Source organism: Sus scrofa, chromosome 3, assembly GCF_054392235.1.
Source record: "Sus scrofa isolate SSC_HxYL_T2T_F1_AM1 chromosome 3, Sscrofa_HxYL_maternal_Yorkshire_Landrace_v2.0, whole genome shotgun sequence".
Classification (NCBI taxonomy): Eukaryota; Metazoa; Chordata; class Mammalia; order Artiodactyla; family Suidae; genus Sus; species Sus scrofa.
The window spans coordinates 38,821,277-38,837,933 of NC_139385.1; the positions used below are offsets into that span (position 1 = coordinate 38,821,277).

General features: G+C 51.5%; 1 protein-coding gene across 2 annotated transcripts in view; it reads left to right on the top strand.

The window, feature by feature from the left end:
* The window catches only part of TEKT5 (tektin 5), a 42,331-nt gene extending 28,647 nt beyond the window's left edge, over positions 1-13,684 (top strand). The window contains exons 6-7 of one of the 2 annotated variants that reach the window (XM_003354612.5): positions 10,096-10,250; positions 13,297-13,684. In XM_003354612.5, the coding sequence (XP_003354660.2) occupies positions 10,096-10,250; positions 13,297-13,513 (372 nt within the window). In that variant the 3' untranslated portion in view covers positions 13,514-13,684. The remainder of the gene's footprint in view (positions 1-10,095; positions 10,251-13,296) is intronic. The other variant, XM_085017600.1, reaches the window with a different exon arrangement.
* Positions 13,685-16,657: the final 2,973 nt, after the last annotated feature.

Genomic DNA, 16,657 nt, shown 5'->3' on the forward strand with positions numbered 1-16,657 from the left:
GCATTTGCTCATGGGCTGGCAGCCCCCATGCCTTTCTTCCACAAGGCTCCTTCTGATTTTCCGGGCCCAGCGGGCCTGGCCCTTCATCCCTCGGTACACTGCATCTGTTACCAGTGCTCCCCATGTTGCCGTTTGTGAGCTCATGTGACCTCGTTCCTTCCGCATCTCTCCATCCTGTCTTGGTGGGGGCTGTCCTCTCGGCGCCTCATGGGCTGTCTGTTCCCCCACTTGGTCCCGTCTGCCCACCCTCCCGGATGTCAGCTGGAGAGATTCCTCTCCGACGACAAAGCTGACCATGGCCTTTGGCTTTACCGCCTTAGTGCAGGGATGACCACCTGAGCATTTTCTTAAAACGCCGAGTACCTGGGTAGGTCTGGGGTGAGGCCTGAGAGTCTGCATTTCTGACAAGCACAGAATCCAGGGGTCCCGGCCCACAGATCACGCCTTGAGTGGTGAGGTGCTAGAGAAATGATTCTCTTCTCTGAACATGGGACACTTAAAAGGAGCAACAGCCTTGCGTGAGCTGGGCTGCTTAGCGGGATCAGGACTTCCTATGTCATGGGCCACAGCAGGGGCCTCAAATGACTGGCCTCAGGGCCAACTGTGTCCCTTCTTGCCTGTTTTGTAAATAAAGTTTTATTAGAACACAGATCCCCCCCCTACTCCCCACCGACCCCACACAGTTACACATTGTCTGGCATGACTTTTGCATTGCAGTGGCCAAGTGGCTCCTAAAGCCTAAAATATCTGCCACCCAGAGCTTTACTGAAAAATGTGGCCGCTGTCTATAGCATCTTCAGGATACTTCCAGAGGCTGTGTCCTGGGACGCAAAACCATGTGAAGACTTGAAGACTTAAAAACAAAGTCACACACACACACACAGCCACCCCTGCAGCGAACAGCTCTCAGAGGAAGTGGCTGTGGGCATGTGGAGGTGATGGGTGATGTGTCGGAGGATGCATGTGGTCCAGGATCACCTGCTGAGCCCTAGCCCGTGAGGAAGATGGGCCCTGGGATGCCATTTGCTGGATAAGGATGTTGGAGTCCCATGTAGCCCAGGGCTCTGCGTGGGGGGTGTGAGCCCACAGCTGGCTTGTGTCAGGGCTTGGATGGGAACCCCGGTCTCCTGACTTCCCGCCCAGGGCTCTACCTCCAAGACCCTGTCTGAAAACCCCTGGGCTGGGAATCTGCCTGCAGGGGGTTTGTGAACAAAAAGGCCTTTGGTTCCCCAGGCGGGGGTGAGGGGTGGGGAAGGTGGGCCACCACCTGCCTTGAGCGGACTCCCTCTTGGAGCTGCGTTCTGGAGAGAGAGAACGTCCCTCTGCATCGCACAGGCGACCCCCGCCTTGACCCCTTAGGCCCAAATCAGTGAGTTGATGGAGGTGGAGCCTGAGCCCTGGTCAGGAGGCCTGAGGGAATTTAGGTTGCCTGCATCTGCAAAGACAAATTCTGTCCAATGAATCTGAGTTTCTATTGTCTTAAAATAAAAAAGAAAAGGCCAGTGATAGCAAAGGAAAAAAAAAAAAAAAAAAACTTCTTACAGACTGAACATTGCAGGATGGACATGAGAGGTGGGGTGGGTGGTGGGCAGCCCCAGGGCAGATGGACTAAGCATTTTTACACATCATCTCATTTAATCCTCAGGGCAGCCTGGTGGGTAAGTGATTGTTATGTTGGCTTTACACCCTGCACGGTGTCTGACTCCTGAGTGAAAGGGCCCAGCAGATTTTGACTACATGATTGTGTGAGGCACAGAGAGGTTAAGTGACTGTTCAAGATCACACAGCTCTGAAGAGTAGGAGCTGGAATTTGAGCCTAGACTGGGTGATTTCCCTTCCTGCCCCCCACTGACAGCATGTGAAAGGCTGAGAATGGCCCCTTCCCTGGTCTTGCAGCCTTGACCACAGTCTCAACCCCAGTCCGGACTGGCAGGCCGCCTGCAGCATATAGGACAACAGGGCTAGGGTCGGGCCAGGGAGGGGACACTTCCACTCCCACCCTCTCCTTCCCAACGGAGTTCCAGCCTGGGGTGAAGTCTGTTGAGACTCCTCTCATGGGGTGATGCCCTGAGCCAGTCCTGCAGTGCACCTGCCCAGGCACGGGTGAGCCAGGCTGCTTCAGTCCAGGGGCCTGTCTTCCCCTACTTCTTGGGCTTTGTGGGAGCCAAGGGGGAGGGGGCTTCTGAGGCTCTGGGCAGCCCTTCCCCAGCTTAGGGACTCGGCGGGGAGAAAGAGAGAGAGGGCATGAGGGAAAGGAGAGATCTCACTCTCACAGGTTGAGGACTGATGGGGAAGGGGCGGGATGACCTCTCTGTGGCACTTTCCAGGACGTGTTTGTGGGAGGAACACACCGACGCGTGCACACGCTTGGTGTGGGAAGATGTGGTAGCCTCGCTCTTCAAGTTACCGCAAGAGAGTGCGAGTGTCACCAGCTTTGTGCGCCTGCAGAGAAGGGGTTTATACACTTGCGAAGGTTCCCAGGAGCTCCTTCTCCCAGGCCTGGCGCTCATCACCTCACCTCCACTCTATGGAGTGGGAGTGACTGTGATCTGTTTTATTCTAGAAAGGCTCAGAGAGCCTAGGACACTTGCCTAAGGTCACCCAGCTTGGATGTGCTGGGGCTGGGATCTGGAGAGACAGACTTGGGCAGTCTAGCGCCAACGTCTGCCCTCTCTTCTTAACCAAACACCCCGTGGTGCCTATTTCCAGGGAGCCAGTGTTCATTAAGCACCTACTAATTGGTTGATATATGCAAAGCCTTTAGCAAACTGCCTGGCACAGTCAGCACTGTCTTCACTGTTAGATAGTATTATTGCTATTACTGCTGCTGTTACTACTACTGCTGCTGCTGCTGCCACCTTCCAGGCATTGATTGGTTTAAATCCTGGGGATTCAGCAGGGAGCAAAACAAAACCCCCTCCACACATGGAGCTTCCTCTCTGGTGGGGGGAGATGAACAGCACTGAATGGAATGCCGTATGTCAAAATGTGTAAGGACCACAGAGAAAACAAAGCAGGTTTGGGCAGCGGGGAGGGCTGGCCAGGTTGGAGTTTGTAATTTTAAAGGAGATGATCAGGGAAGGCCTTCTGGGCCTTTTAGCCACAACTGAAGGGAGTGAGAGAATGAGCCAGGTGGTTATCTGGGGAAGGAGCATCCTAGGCAGAGGGGACAGTCTGTGCAAAGGCCCTGTGGTAGGACTGTGCTGGGTGTGATGTGGATGTGTGAGCTATGCCAGCTCTGGGGGCAGGGAGGTGGGTAGTGGGTGGCTGGGCGACTGCAGAGGGAGGTGCAGGTGTTTGAGACACTTATTCGGGGTGTGTGTGTGTGTGTGTGTGTGTGCGCGCGCGCGCACACACACATACAACAGGCGCCTTGAGTCAGAGAGATCCTCAGCTGCGGAGCATGTGCAGACTTGCCCAGGCCTCCCACCTTGGCAAAGCTGCCTGTGCCCTGAGCTTCCTGCGCGCCTGGGCTGAGGTCTGGATGGCCCAGGCCATGGTGGGTCAAGTGCACAGCTCTGGGACTGGGGGTTGGGGCATCACAGTTTCACATCACTGACCTCGGCTTTCCCCCAGAAACCTGAAAACCCTGTGATGAGGCAGCAACCCCTTCCCCAGGCCCCTTCCTGGAAACCCAAGCCCGTGGCGAATAGATCACTCAGAAGCACATCTCCAAAAATATCTTCCAGGGATGAAATTTCTCCCCTGACCCCACTTGGGGCTTCCTGCCAAGGCAGACAGCCTGGATTTACGACTCCACGTCCCTAACTGCGGTCTGCAATCCATCTCTTTCCCTCTGAGACTTTATAACATTGGCGCATCTCTCTACCACCCACACGGATGGTTCCTGATTCTGGCTGCAGCTTTAGGGAGCTCCTAAAACATCCTGATGCCCAGGCTACATCCCAGACCAGCCACATCAGAGCTGGTGGGGGGTAGGTGTTTGCAGTTTTAAAATCTTTCCAGGTGATTCTAAGCAACCACATTTAGAAATGAATACCCTCTCAGAGTTCCTGTTGTGGCTCACCGTATTAAGAACCCGACGAGTATCCATGAGGATGTGGGTTCAGACCTGGCCCCACTCAGTGGGTTAAGGATCAGGCATTGCTTCAAGCTGCGGCATAGGTCGAGGATGCAGCTTGGATCCTGCATTGCTGTGGCTGTGGTGTAGGCCGGCAGCTGCAGCTCTGATGGACCCCTAGCCTGGGAACTTCCATATGCAGCAGATGCAGCTCTAAAAAGACCAAAAAAAAAAAACCAAAAACAAAAAACCCTTTCCTATTAAGTAGTATTTTTCCTTTAATGGACTTTCTCCCTTAAAAGAATAAAGAAGTTATTTTAAAAGGACACTTCAGATCTGCTAGGGTTGTGGGGATTTTTTTCCTTTTTTGACCCTGATGAAAAAAGGTGCGTTTACCATACTTCTTGGTTCCTGGCACATGTTTTTGCAAAGCCCTTCCTACCCCCTTTCGTCCCCACTTTGTGGTCACTCCTTTTCTCCCATAGATGACTATTTGCATGAATGAGTGAATGAAAGGGACTCTCTAAGGAACACGGACTTGTTAATTTAAATGTGTTCTTACAAAATGCAGGTGGCTGTTGTACCTGCATGGGTTTTCAGAGTTGTCAAAAGAGATTGTGCAAATTAGCTCACCTGTTTCCTGGTTTCCTCGCCTTGCATCGTTTTAGAGACCCACTCTTGCTCCTTCGTCCTGACCATCTCTTGGCTGCCGACACCCTCCACCTGCTCATGGATCATTTTTTACATGTCTGTCTCCATGATCACGGGCACCCAGGTGCTGCCAGCTCCCTGAACCGCCCTGACCCATACATTCCCTAGTGGTCCTGGGTGCCTACAGTTCACACCAGAGGTGGAGATGCTGGAAGAGGTGGAGATGCTGGGGGAGGTGCAGATGCTGGGAGAGGTGGGTCCCCCTGTTAGACTCCGGGCTCTTCCTCAGGGGACATCATGGCATTTGGGGTCCAGACACCTGATGTCCTGGAGCTCAGGGCTTGGTGTTGGCAGCTTAGCTTCCTCCTGAACATGAAGGTCAAGGCTGCTCTGTCCCCAGCCCCTGCCTGTGGTCAGCCCACATGGCCTCGGCCTCCTGGCCCTTGGGGCTCACATTCCTCAAACTTCTGGAGGCTGAGTCACCTCTGGAGGTGCCCAGGCTGGGGTGGGCATCAGGGGCTGCCCCCAAGACAAAGTGTCTGTGTGTTGCAGGGGTGGGGGGTGCGTTTTTCTCCCTTTCAATGCAAAGGATCTTAGCTGTGAGTCCCAGAGGCTGGACACGAGATTTCAGGGAACATTTCGGACAGAGTACACACTTGCCTGGGCAGATGTGCCTTGGGTGTGAGTCATGAGTGGGTTCTAGAGCAGCCAATGCTGGAAAATCCTGAAGGTTGTGGAAAATCCACAGGCAGGCCCGCTCAAGAAATGCCTGAGCCGGGGCAGGAGGTGGTGACATGGAGAAAAAGCACCACCACCAGAAGCCAGCCCTGAGGAGGAAATGGGGGGCAGAGGGCTTCACAGGGGCACCTGTCCCCTCGCATCCTTATCCCACTGTCACCACCCACCGAGCTCCACAGCCTCCCCTAAATTCCCTCGCCTCTGTATCCAGGTGCCTGAAGGACACAGGGTGATATGGGGGTTCCCAAACCCAGTCACTTCAGCCCACCTCCTGTTTCTGCCACACCCCCGTGCCACCTGGGCTGTTACTTTGTATTTCTGCTCCCATCAAGTCCTTTAAGATGTACGTATATTATGTCTATAGATGGAAAACCAACAACCTTGCCAGAGTAGAGGGTAGCTAGGAAGAGAGAATGAAAGCAAAGCAGCCTTATTAAAAGGTAGCTGGCGTCTGCTGCCTGCAGCTGCTCTTTGTCCATCAGGGGAGCTGAGCAAGTGTTAGCAGGCAGTGCTCAGGACAGGCTGGCCCCATGCTCTTGGAAGTGTGCGCAGGTTTGAAACATCAGTGGGAGGTTTTAGCTCTCCAGGAGTTTGCTGTGTCGCTGTGGCCCTGTCCCTCTGCTGTGCTCACGCGAGAGTTCCTGGACAACTGAGATGAACGTGTATCGGATGCCTCTTAGGTGATGGCCGCTCCCATCAGTGTCCTGCACACTAAAACCTTCCTACAAGTGCTTTGAACACAGAGGAAGGAACTTGAACTTGTGCAATGGTACAGATGGTTGCAATTGTAGGAAGGGCTTGTAGATGCTTAATAAATACTGCAAAAAGGAACAAAAGGAACGGGCGAATAAGCATCTAGAATGTAGCTCCACAGAGATGGGGTTTTCTGCCTGTTCTGTTCACTGCTATGTCCATTGCCTGGAATAGTTCTTAGCACCCAAAAGATGCTTAGTGAACATTTAAGTCAACGAGTGACTCAGTGAATCCATAAAAAGAGTCAGTGAATGAAGAAATGATTGAGCATATGAATGAATGTCAGCCCTTTCCCTAGACTTAAGAGAGGCCAAAAATCTACAAGTAATAAATGCTGGAGAGAACATGGAGAAAAGGGAGCTCCTCTGTGTTGTTGGTAGGACTGTAAACACATGCAGCCACTATAAAGAACGGTATGCAGGTTCCTTAAAAAACTAAAAATACAGTTGTGATGTGATCCAGCAATCCCACTCCTGGGCTCATATCCGGAGAAAACTCTAATTCAAAACAGGACACACACTCCAGTGTTCATAGCAGCACTATTCACAATAGCTAAGACTTAGAAACAATCTAAATGTCCATCAACAGATGAATGAGTAAAGATGTGGTACACATACACAAAATGGAATATTACTAAGCCATAAAAAGGTGAAATAATGCTATCTGCAGCAACAAGGATGGACCTAGAGATATCATACTAAGTGAAGTAAGCCAGACAAAGACAAATACCATATGATATCATTTATATGTGGAATCTAAAATATGATACAGGAGTTCCCGTCGTGGCGCAGTGGTTAACGAATCCAACTAGGAACCATGAGGTTGCGGGTTCGGTCCCTGCGCTTGCTCAGTGGGTTAACGATCTGGCGTTGCCGTGAGCTGTGGTGTAGGTTGCAGACGCGGCTCAGATCCTGCGTTGCTGTGGCTCTGGCGTAGGCCGGTGGCTACAGCTCCGATTAGACCCCTAGCCTGGGAACCTCCATATGCCACGGAAGCGGCCCAAAGAAATAGCAAAAAGACAAAAAAAAAAAAAATATGATACAAATGAGCTTATATACAAAACAGAAACAGACTCGCAGACAGAAAACAAATTTATGGTTACCAAAGGGGAAAGATGGGGGAAGGGGTAAATTAGAAGTTTGGGATTAGCAGATACACACTACTGCATATAAAACAGAGACACAACAAGGACCTACTGCAGAGCACAGGGAACTATTTTCAAGATCCACCAATAAACTAAAATGGAAAAGAGAACACACACACACACACACACATATATATAATGTCTGTGTGTGTATGTGTATACACAGCTGAATCATTTTGAGGTACACCAGAAACTAACACAACATTGTAAATCCACTATACTTCATTGAAACTTTTTTTTTTTTTTTTAATATAGGCCTTTCCGTTGTGGCTCAGTGGAAGGGAATCTGACTAGCATCCACAAGGACGCAGGTTTGATCCCTGGCCTTGCTCAGTGGGTTAAGGATCTGGTGTTACCATGAGCTGTGGTGTAGGTTGCATCTGTGGCTCAGATCCTGTATTGCTGTGGCTGTGACTGTTGGCTACAGCTCTGATTTGACCCCTAGCCTGGGAACCTCCGTATGCCATGGATGCAGACCTAAAAAGACAAAAAAAGAAAAAAAAAAAGATAGGCCTTTTGTGAGCTTTCAGACCCCCACTGAGGCTGGCCAGGCCCGGAGCCGGGGCGGAGGGGGTGTGGAGAGAGCAGAGAGAGGGAGCCAAGCAAAGTGTAGCCTCAGGTGTCTGGCCCCTGTTCTCCCGGCAGCTGCCTTACCTGGGAGAGAGGAGCATCCTGGGCCAGCAGCCCACCCCTCAGTGATGTCCCCTCTCCCAGCCCAGCAGTAGCCCCCTCCCCCAGGGACATCCAGATGGTAGACTGGGGGAGGGGGGAGTTGTTTCCACAGTGGACAGTGTGGTGCCAGGAAGCTTTTTCATGGTTCGAAGGCTCAGTTTTGTTCCATCCTGGGCTGGGGTGGTGCTTTCTGAGCTCTGCGTATCTGCATACCCAGCGGGCAGGCTTCTGAGAAAAATCCCCAGGGCATCTAAGAGAGGTAGGTGTTCCCCCACTCACTGGAGTGTTTACCTTCCCATGTGCTGGGCCCAGAACATTCTTATGGGATAATGTTTAACTGGCATGTAGCTGGCATTGCTCTGGTCTGGGTGGGTCACTGAGTACCAGGTGAGGGGCCAGCCCTCCTCTGTGGGCTTTGAAACGGGCAGTGCATCCCCACTGCCCTCAGAGAAAACTCTGCCCTTGGCTCCTTTTTTTTTCCTTTTTCTTTTTAGGGACGCACCTGCAGCGTATGGAAGCCCCAGGCTAGGGGTCAAATTGGAGCGATGGCTGCTGGCCTACACCACAGCCACGCCAGACCTGAGCAGCACCTGTGACCTGCGCCACAGCTTGCAGCAATGCCAGATCCTTAACCCGCTGAACGAGGCCAGGAGTTGAGCCCGCATCCTCACAGGCACTATGTCGGGTTCTTAACCCATTGAGCCACAACGGGCACTCCTCTGTCCCCATCTCAGCCCCAGTAGGAAAAGGGCAGACTTTTGTTTTCTGGATGTAAGTGAAATGCTTTCTGTGTAGGCTCTTTTTTTTTTTTTTTCTTAATAAGAAAGCCAGGACTTTAATTCTTTGGCAAAAATGGTCTTTTAAGCAATTTCTTTTGCCATAGACTATGGGCCCAACCCAGCTAAACGAGTCATCCCAGTACCTGTCATGATTTGTGAATATTTCATAGCTCATGGAAAAGAGAAAAGCAGCATGACTGCAAGGTCCCTGAAGGCCAGACTGGGTCTTATATTTGCAGTCTCACCGCATTCAGGAATGGGCCTACTCCCATGTAAGCAGTTCTCCCTGTATTGAAATCTAAGCTGGACAGGACCATAGAAATTTTAGAGTATACTGTTCCCAGATTTAGTGTGTGTTGGGGACCTAGCTAAGAATCTAGATTCCCAAATCCCACTGTGATAGACTGATTCATTCATTCAGTGACTATTTATTGAGCTCCTACTATGCCAGACTTAGCAAATAAAAATGCATGATGTCCAATGAAACTTGAATTTCAGATCAATAGCAAATGGTTTTAATATAAGTATGTTTTATGCAATACTTGTGATATATGTGCCCCCAAAAAGCTCTTTTTGTTGATCTGAAATTCATATTTAACTGGGAATCCTGTATTTTTTTTTTTTTTTAAGGGTCACACCCATGGCATATGGAAGTTCCTGGGCTAGGGGTTGAATCGGTGCAGCTGCAGGCCTACACCACAGCCACAGCAATGCAGGATCCTAGCTGAGTCTTCGACGTGCACCACAGCTCACAGCAACACTGGATCCTTAACCCACTGAGCGAGGCCAGGGATTGAACCCGCATCCTCATGGATACGAGTCAGGTCCTTTGATCCACTGAGCCACAACAGGAACTCCCTGGGAATCCTGTATGTTACCTGACAGCCCTCACGCTGCACTAAGCTCTGTTTCTAGCGATGGGGGATTCAGCATGGACAAAACAGAGCCCCTGATCTCGTGGAGCTTACATGCGAGCGAGGCAGACAGATAAGCAAACAAATAGATTAGCTGGAGGAAGGATACTGGGGGTTGCCGTGGCAAGGTACCATTTTAGGCTTGTCAGGAACTGAGCACACATCACCTCACCATTGGGCCCTGCCAAGTCTAGGAGGGGTGTCAGCACAGCCCACCACAAAGAGCCTTGTTTCGGGGGTGGGGGTGGGGGCACGGAAACCAGAACCACTCACAGATCTAAGGCCCCGGTGATGGCAGAGAGGAGAACAGATGTTTTAGCCACTGTGAGGTGATGACTGTTGAGTATCCTCGGTTCTGGGTGTCCTTAATATTGGCCAAGTCCAAGATCAAGTTCCTCCTGATACCCCAAATGTTCCCCGCAGACGCTGCAGGAGATCTTCCAGACAGAGAACACCATCATGCTGCTGGAAAGGTCCATCATGGCCAAGGAGTGCCCGCTGAAGGTGGCGCAGACGAGACTGGAGTGCCGGACCCGGCGCCCCAACGTGGAGCTGTGCAGGGATATTCCCCAGTTCAAGTGCGTGGCGGGGCAGGGCGGGTCTGGAAAACTGACCCTTCGCGGGTCAGGACGTCCAGGCCCACAGTTCACAGGGCACTGGGTGGGGGGCTGGGCTTCTGGGGGTGCCTTTGATGGCCTCCCCGCCACGAGGCCACCCCTCTACATAGCAGCCTTCCCACCTGCCTGATTGAGGATGGTTGCTTAGCTGTGGTTTCATTGTTCTGTTCTTGGGAACCCTCCTGAGCTTCCCCCTAAAAGCCAGCGAGCCGGAGCTGCCCACCCCCTACACCTGCTCTCTCCCGGCTCCCAGGAAAGAGGCGCCCAGCCCACATCCCACTCCGCCTCCATCGCCCCTGCTGGGGAGTTCTCTCTCACCTGCAAGCCCCCAGACCCGCCTAATCCCGCCCAGTCCACTTAGCTAAGGAGGGGCCACTTGTGCGACAAAGGAGCCAAAAACCCAGGTGGACCCAGAAACAGAGTTTGTGAGCCTGGGGTAGGAGTCGGAAGTGGAGCAGTGATCAGGCAAAGAAAGAAATGGTCGTCAGACCCAGGGATCATTTTCCTGTGACATGCTGTGTGGCCTGGGGCTGGCCGCTCGGCTGTTCTGTTTCCCCCACGCTAGGGGCGCTGCATTTGTCCTCTCCGGCGGTGCAACAAATCCCGTCCCCCCCCCCAACTCAGTGGCTGGTCTTCCTCCTGAGCTGAGAAGTGGAGAAAAGAGCTGGAGAAGCAACGAGACGGAGGGAAAACATTCTGAGAGAAATGCCGGGTGGTTCCACTTGTGATGTTTGCACGGCCTGGGTGACTACCTGAGCTGATCACTTAGGAAGCGGGAAAGCTGAATGTGTGTGTGCCGGGGGCGGGGGCGCAAAGCAACCCCGGGCTTTGACGGCCGGGCTACCTGCTCCGCAGACCGCTGCTGGGGAGGTCTTCACCCTGGAAGGGGACGCTCTGTGGCCAGGGTCCCGCCTGAGCTGCGCTGGAAGGGGGTCCGGGTCCTGGAGGGGGGGGAGGGGAAGCTCTCCTGACCCCTCCTCCATCCGTCCAGTCCTGGCACCTTAGGTGCTGGGCTTGGGCTCCGGCAACGCTGGGGCGAGGCTCTGAGAAGCCATTTGTCCACCCCAGGGGGCTTTCGCACTGCAGCGTTAGGGGAGCGACCAGATGCTATGTGAAGGACCTACAACTCTGGGACACGTACCCTGCCTTTCTGTCCACCAGCTGTGCCACCGAGGGGTGTAGACAGAAAGCCTGGATGGGAGCCCCAGTCAGAATGTGTGTATATCTGTATATGCGTGTGTACAAACTATATGTATGTGTGTTGCAAACTGAGCAGATAACAGAGCTCAAGCTGTCCCCCTTCTCCAGCCGCCAAATTGCCCCTCCCATGCCTTACCTCCCTCCCCCCATTTCCCGGTCCTCTTTCTCCCCAGCTCCCTACCGTGTCCCCTCCTTCTTCTGACCCTCTCAGATCACACAGCCCCATCCGCGCCCATTCCCCAGAAGGAAAGTCCGTTTAGATTTGCATTTAAATTAGTTAACCTAAAACAGAATTTAAATTCTGGTCCTTATTCATGCAAAATGCACACAAAGAGGTCGGGAGCTGCTGCAGTGGTTGGCTAGGGAACAGACTGTTTCCACTGCTGCAGAAAAGAGAGCCCCAGGAAAGAGGGGTGGCTGGGTGTCTCTGCTGCCTCTCTCTAGCTCAGGCTTGTCACAGGAAGCTCACCCCAATATCAACCCAAGTCCTCAGCACAGCGTGTCCTCCAGTCCTGAGCACTGTGTCACCACCCTCCCCACAAGGTGGGTCTCACAGCCGCTGGGGACACAGGTGACACCTGAGCAGGGCGCCAAGAGCAGACACCACAACTGACCATCTTATCTACATGAGGCTTGCCCTGTTATCTGAGTTTTTGGGGGGTTTTTTTGTTTTTTGTTTTTTTTGCTTTTTAGGGTCACACTTGCAGCATAGGGAAGTTCCCAAGTTAGGGGTTGAATTGGAGCTATAGCTGCCAGCTACAGCAATGCCAGATCTGAGCCACAGCTGTGGCTTACACCACAGCTCATGGCAACACTGGATCCTTAACCCAGAGAGCAAGGCCAGGGACTGAACTCGTAGCCTCATAGATATGTTATCATTGAGCCATAATGGAAACTCCTGGGTTTTTTGTGCGTTCGTTTTTTCAGTTGTTACTGTTCTTTTTTGGCTGCACCATAGGTATGGAGTTCCCAGGCCAGGGATCAGATCTGAGCCGTAGCTGTGACCTAAGCCTCAGCTCTGGCAATGCCGGATCCTTCACCCACTGTGCCTGCCCAAACCTGTGTCCTTGCACTCCCAAGACACCACTGATCCCATTGCACCATGGCAGGAACTCCTGGCTTTTTAAAAGTGTAAGAAAACACATACAAAATACCATTGGTGACACCTGGTACGTTTACAACATTCAGCCAGCACCAGAAATCTAGCTCCAGGACATTGTCATTCATTTGACCCCAAAGGAAGTCCCTCCCCACCTCCCTTCCTCCAGCCCCAGGCAACTGTGAATCTACTTCCTCTCTCTATGGATTAGCCTGTTCTGGACATTCCATGTAAATGGAGTCAGATAACACAGAACCTTTGGTGGCTGGTGTCTTTCATTCAGCATCAGGTCTTCTGGGTCCGTCTACCTTGTCGCACGTACCAGTGCTTCATTCCTCTTTGTTACGTCTGAATAATATTCCAGCGTGGGGGTAGACTGTACTTCATCCACCTATGGGCATGTGTATTGTTTCCACCTTTTGACTCTTGTTATTAGCACATCACAAGTCTTTGCACCCGTATTTGAGTGTCTGGTTGCAGTGCTCGTGGGCACGTACCCAGGAGCGGAATTGCTGGGTCCTGTGGCGAGTCTGTATTGAAATGGGGAAACCTCAGCTTGTTTTCCCGAACATTGCATCTGTTTGTGCTTAGCGCCCACAGGGGCTCAGCTGTGTGTTCACCTCTCTACCTGCCCTGCCCAGCTCACCACCATCTCCCAGCCCCGGGCACACGGAGGTGCTGTGCTGACACCCTCTGCTCTCTCCCCAGGCTTGTGAACGAGGTGTTCACCATCGATGACACCCTGCAGACCCTCAAGCTGAGGCTGCGGGAGACGCGGGACACGCTGCAGCTGCTGCTCATGACCAAGTGCCGGCTGGAGCACGAGCTGGCCATCAAGGCCAACACCCTGTGCATCGACAAGGAGAAGTGCATGGGCATGAGGAAGACCTTCCCCAGTGCCCTGTGCCTGGGGATCTGCCCCTGAGCTGTCGCCGCCGTCCCTGCGCCCTGCCCCACGCAGTCTCCTTCCGCAGCATAGCATTTGAAAAGGCAGAAAAATGAAATAAAAGAACGTGTCATTTCCTCCCTTTCCTCCTATCAGGAAGTATGTATAGATATATATAAAGAGCCAAAATAAATGTGCCCAAACCAGAAATCCTGGGGCTAGTTCCTTGCTGCAGAAACAGACTCCTGGCTGGTCCTGGGAGGGACAGACTGGGGCCCCCCACTTGGGGACAGAGCATTACAGGGTTGTCAGGCTCCCCAGGAATGGAAGAGGCTGTATTTTGGGGGACCTGTTTGTCCATTTAGGAACACAGTATATAGACTGTGGTGTCCAAAGACCGGGCATCAGGGATGGGAGTCACCTGTCACTTAGGAGTCAAGTGGCCTTGAACAAGCTTGTTCTAGAAAATGAGGTCAGTCCCAGGTGGAGGTGACTGTCAGCCACAGGGGGCAGTGCCAAAAATTAGGATCTGGAGTCAGAAGCCCTGGGTTTGAATCCCAGCTTTGCTAGATGGGATGTTGTATTTATTATCATTCCTATTACTATTTTTTTGCTTTTTAGGGCTGCACTCCTCCTTTTGGTGTGTATCAGTGCTTTGCTTCTGCCTTAGATAAACAGACTTCCCCTCTGTGTGCTCTACTGTGTTTCTAACAATAAGCTTTATACCTGTTTTTACAGTCTTTGCCTCCTTGAAACATCCTTGCTTTCAACCGGGGGCAAGAATCAGGGTCATTCTGTCTTCAGCATTTAGCTGGTCTAGTGGCTAAGATTCCTGGTTTTCACCCAGGCTGCCCAGGTTCAATTCCTCAGCAGAGAATCAAGAACGCGCTCCGAGCCATCACCCACGGCTGTCTCTCCGAGACCACAGGGACAGAGCAGGTTGAAGGCTTCCAGGGAGAGGGGAGTGGGAGTGGCTGCTTGGTGGGTACAGGGATTTATTTTGGAGTGATGAGAATGTTTGGGACGAGGGACAGGTGGTGGGACAAAGTTGTCAATGTGCCAAATGCCAAAAAGCGATTCACTTTCAGTGGTTCATTGGCTGTTATGTGAAATCCATCCCAAGTAAATAAGAGAAAAAAGGAAAAAAGAAGCCGTCAGAGCTGAGGCCTGAATGATGAAGAGGGTGGGAGCAGAAAAGGGTGGGATTTCCCACGAGAGGAACAGCATGGGCTGTGTCCTAGTCAGGGAGCTGAGTCCTGGAGGGAGAAGCCCTTGGAGAGGCTGAGAATCATCTAGAAGGGTCAGCCGAGGCTGGATCACCCAGGGCAAATAGTTTTGACTTTTTCCTGAGGTGGGTGCTTCCCAAAGTCTAAAAAGCATGCGCTGATCCCCTGGCGGTCTTGTTAAAAGGCTGGTTCTGCATCGTCAGTAGGTCCAGGGTGGAGCCCGAGACGCTGAGTTTCTAACGCGCTCCCTAAGATGCTGGTGGTCCCAGGACCAGACTTTGAGGAGCGAACAACACCTCCACAGTTTCTGCCGTGACCCGGGGCTGACACCCCTTGTTGTCTCCCTCTTTATTGCGCTTTGCAGATGCTACATTTTTTAAAAACTGAAAGTTGGTGGCTTCTGTGTCAAGCAAATCCATTGGTGCCATTTATCCCTAAGGCATCGGCTTACTTTGTGTCTCTGCATCACCTTGTGGTAGTTCTCACGATAGTTCAGACTTTTTCCTTAATAGTATATTCATTGCAGTGACCTGTGATCAGTGATCTTTGATGTTACTACGGTGGCTTGCTGAAGGCTCAGATGATGGTTAAACAATAAAGTGGTTTTTTAAAATTATTATTATTTTTAATAGTTATTTCCCAATACAGTATTTTTCCACTGTACAGCATGCTGATCCAGTTACACATACATGTACACGTTCTATTTTCGCACATTATCAGGCTCCATCATAAGGGACTAGACAGAGTTCCCAGTGCTACACAGCAGGATCGCATTGCTCATCTGTTCCAAAGGCAACAGTTTGCATAAAGTGTTTTTAAGTAAATATAACCAAGCAGGGCCCTGTGGGGCCTTCCCTGGGCAGACTCCTCCCCCACATTCTCTGCTTTAGCTCTGCTCTGAAGCACCTGGAGAACAGCATCTGATATATTTTCCTGAGTTGTTTTGCAGAGGCGAAAATGGAAGATGTTAACTACTCAGATGACCATGAGCACACAGCCCCTAGGCCTCCTGGAGTCTAAGGATTAATAACGTAACCCCTGTGACATCACCCTGTGACCTCACCATCTACCAATCAGAGAACTGAGCACGAGCTGATCACTTACCCGAGACCTGCCCCCCTCCTTGTCTGGCCTTTAAAAATGCTTTGCTGAGGTGTTCCCATTGGGGCGCAGCGAAAACAAATCCGACTAGTATCCATGAGGATGTGGGTTTGAGCCCTGGCCTCGCTCACTGGGTCGGGGATCCTGCATCACGGTGACCTTTGGTGTAGGCCAGGCTGGCAGCTGTAGCTCTGATTCGACCCTTCGCCTGGAACTTCCATATGCTGCAGGTGTGGACCCTAAAAATCTCAATAAACAAAATAAAAATGCTTTGCTGAAACCCTTCAGGGAGTTAGGGCTTTGGGGGGGGCGGGCTGAGCCACCTGTCTCCTTGTGTGGCCCTGCCATAAACTTTTCTCTGCTCCATACTCCAAGGTTTTGGTTTTATTTGGCCTTGCTCTGTGTCGAGCACACGAACTGTGTTCACTTACATAAGGTATGTACTTTTTAAAGACATAATGCTCTGGCACACTCAATAGCCTACAGCATAATGTGAACCTAACTTTTATCTGCAGTGGGAAACCAAAAAATGCATGGGCCTATGATGTATGGTGAGGGTGGCCTTACGGGAGTGGTCTGGAAATGAACCTGCAGTATCTGGGGGTATGTCTGTACCCTCTTTACTATGATGCAATCTTTTAGATTGTTGCAGTTTAAAACAAACTTGACATTTATTTTACAGAGAGATTTATAGCATGACTGCAAACAGGAAACCTGCTTTGCCAGGAGTTGAAAAAAGCAAAATATAGCTAATGAGGTCTGCTTGGGTAATAGTGTCTGCCCTGGGTAATATTGTCTGAAGCCTTTTTTTGGGCATGAGGAGGATCAGCAAGTTTTTTTGTTTCTTTCTTTCTTT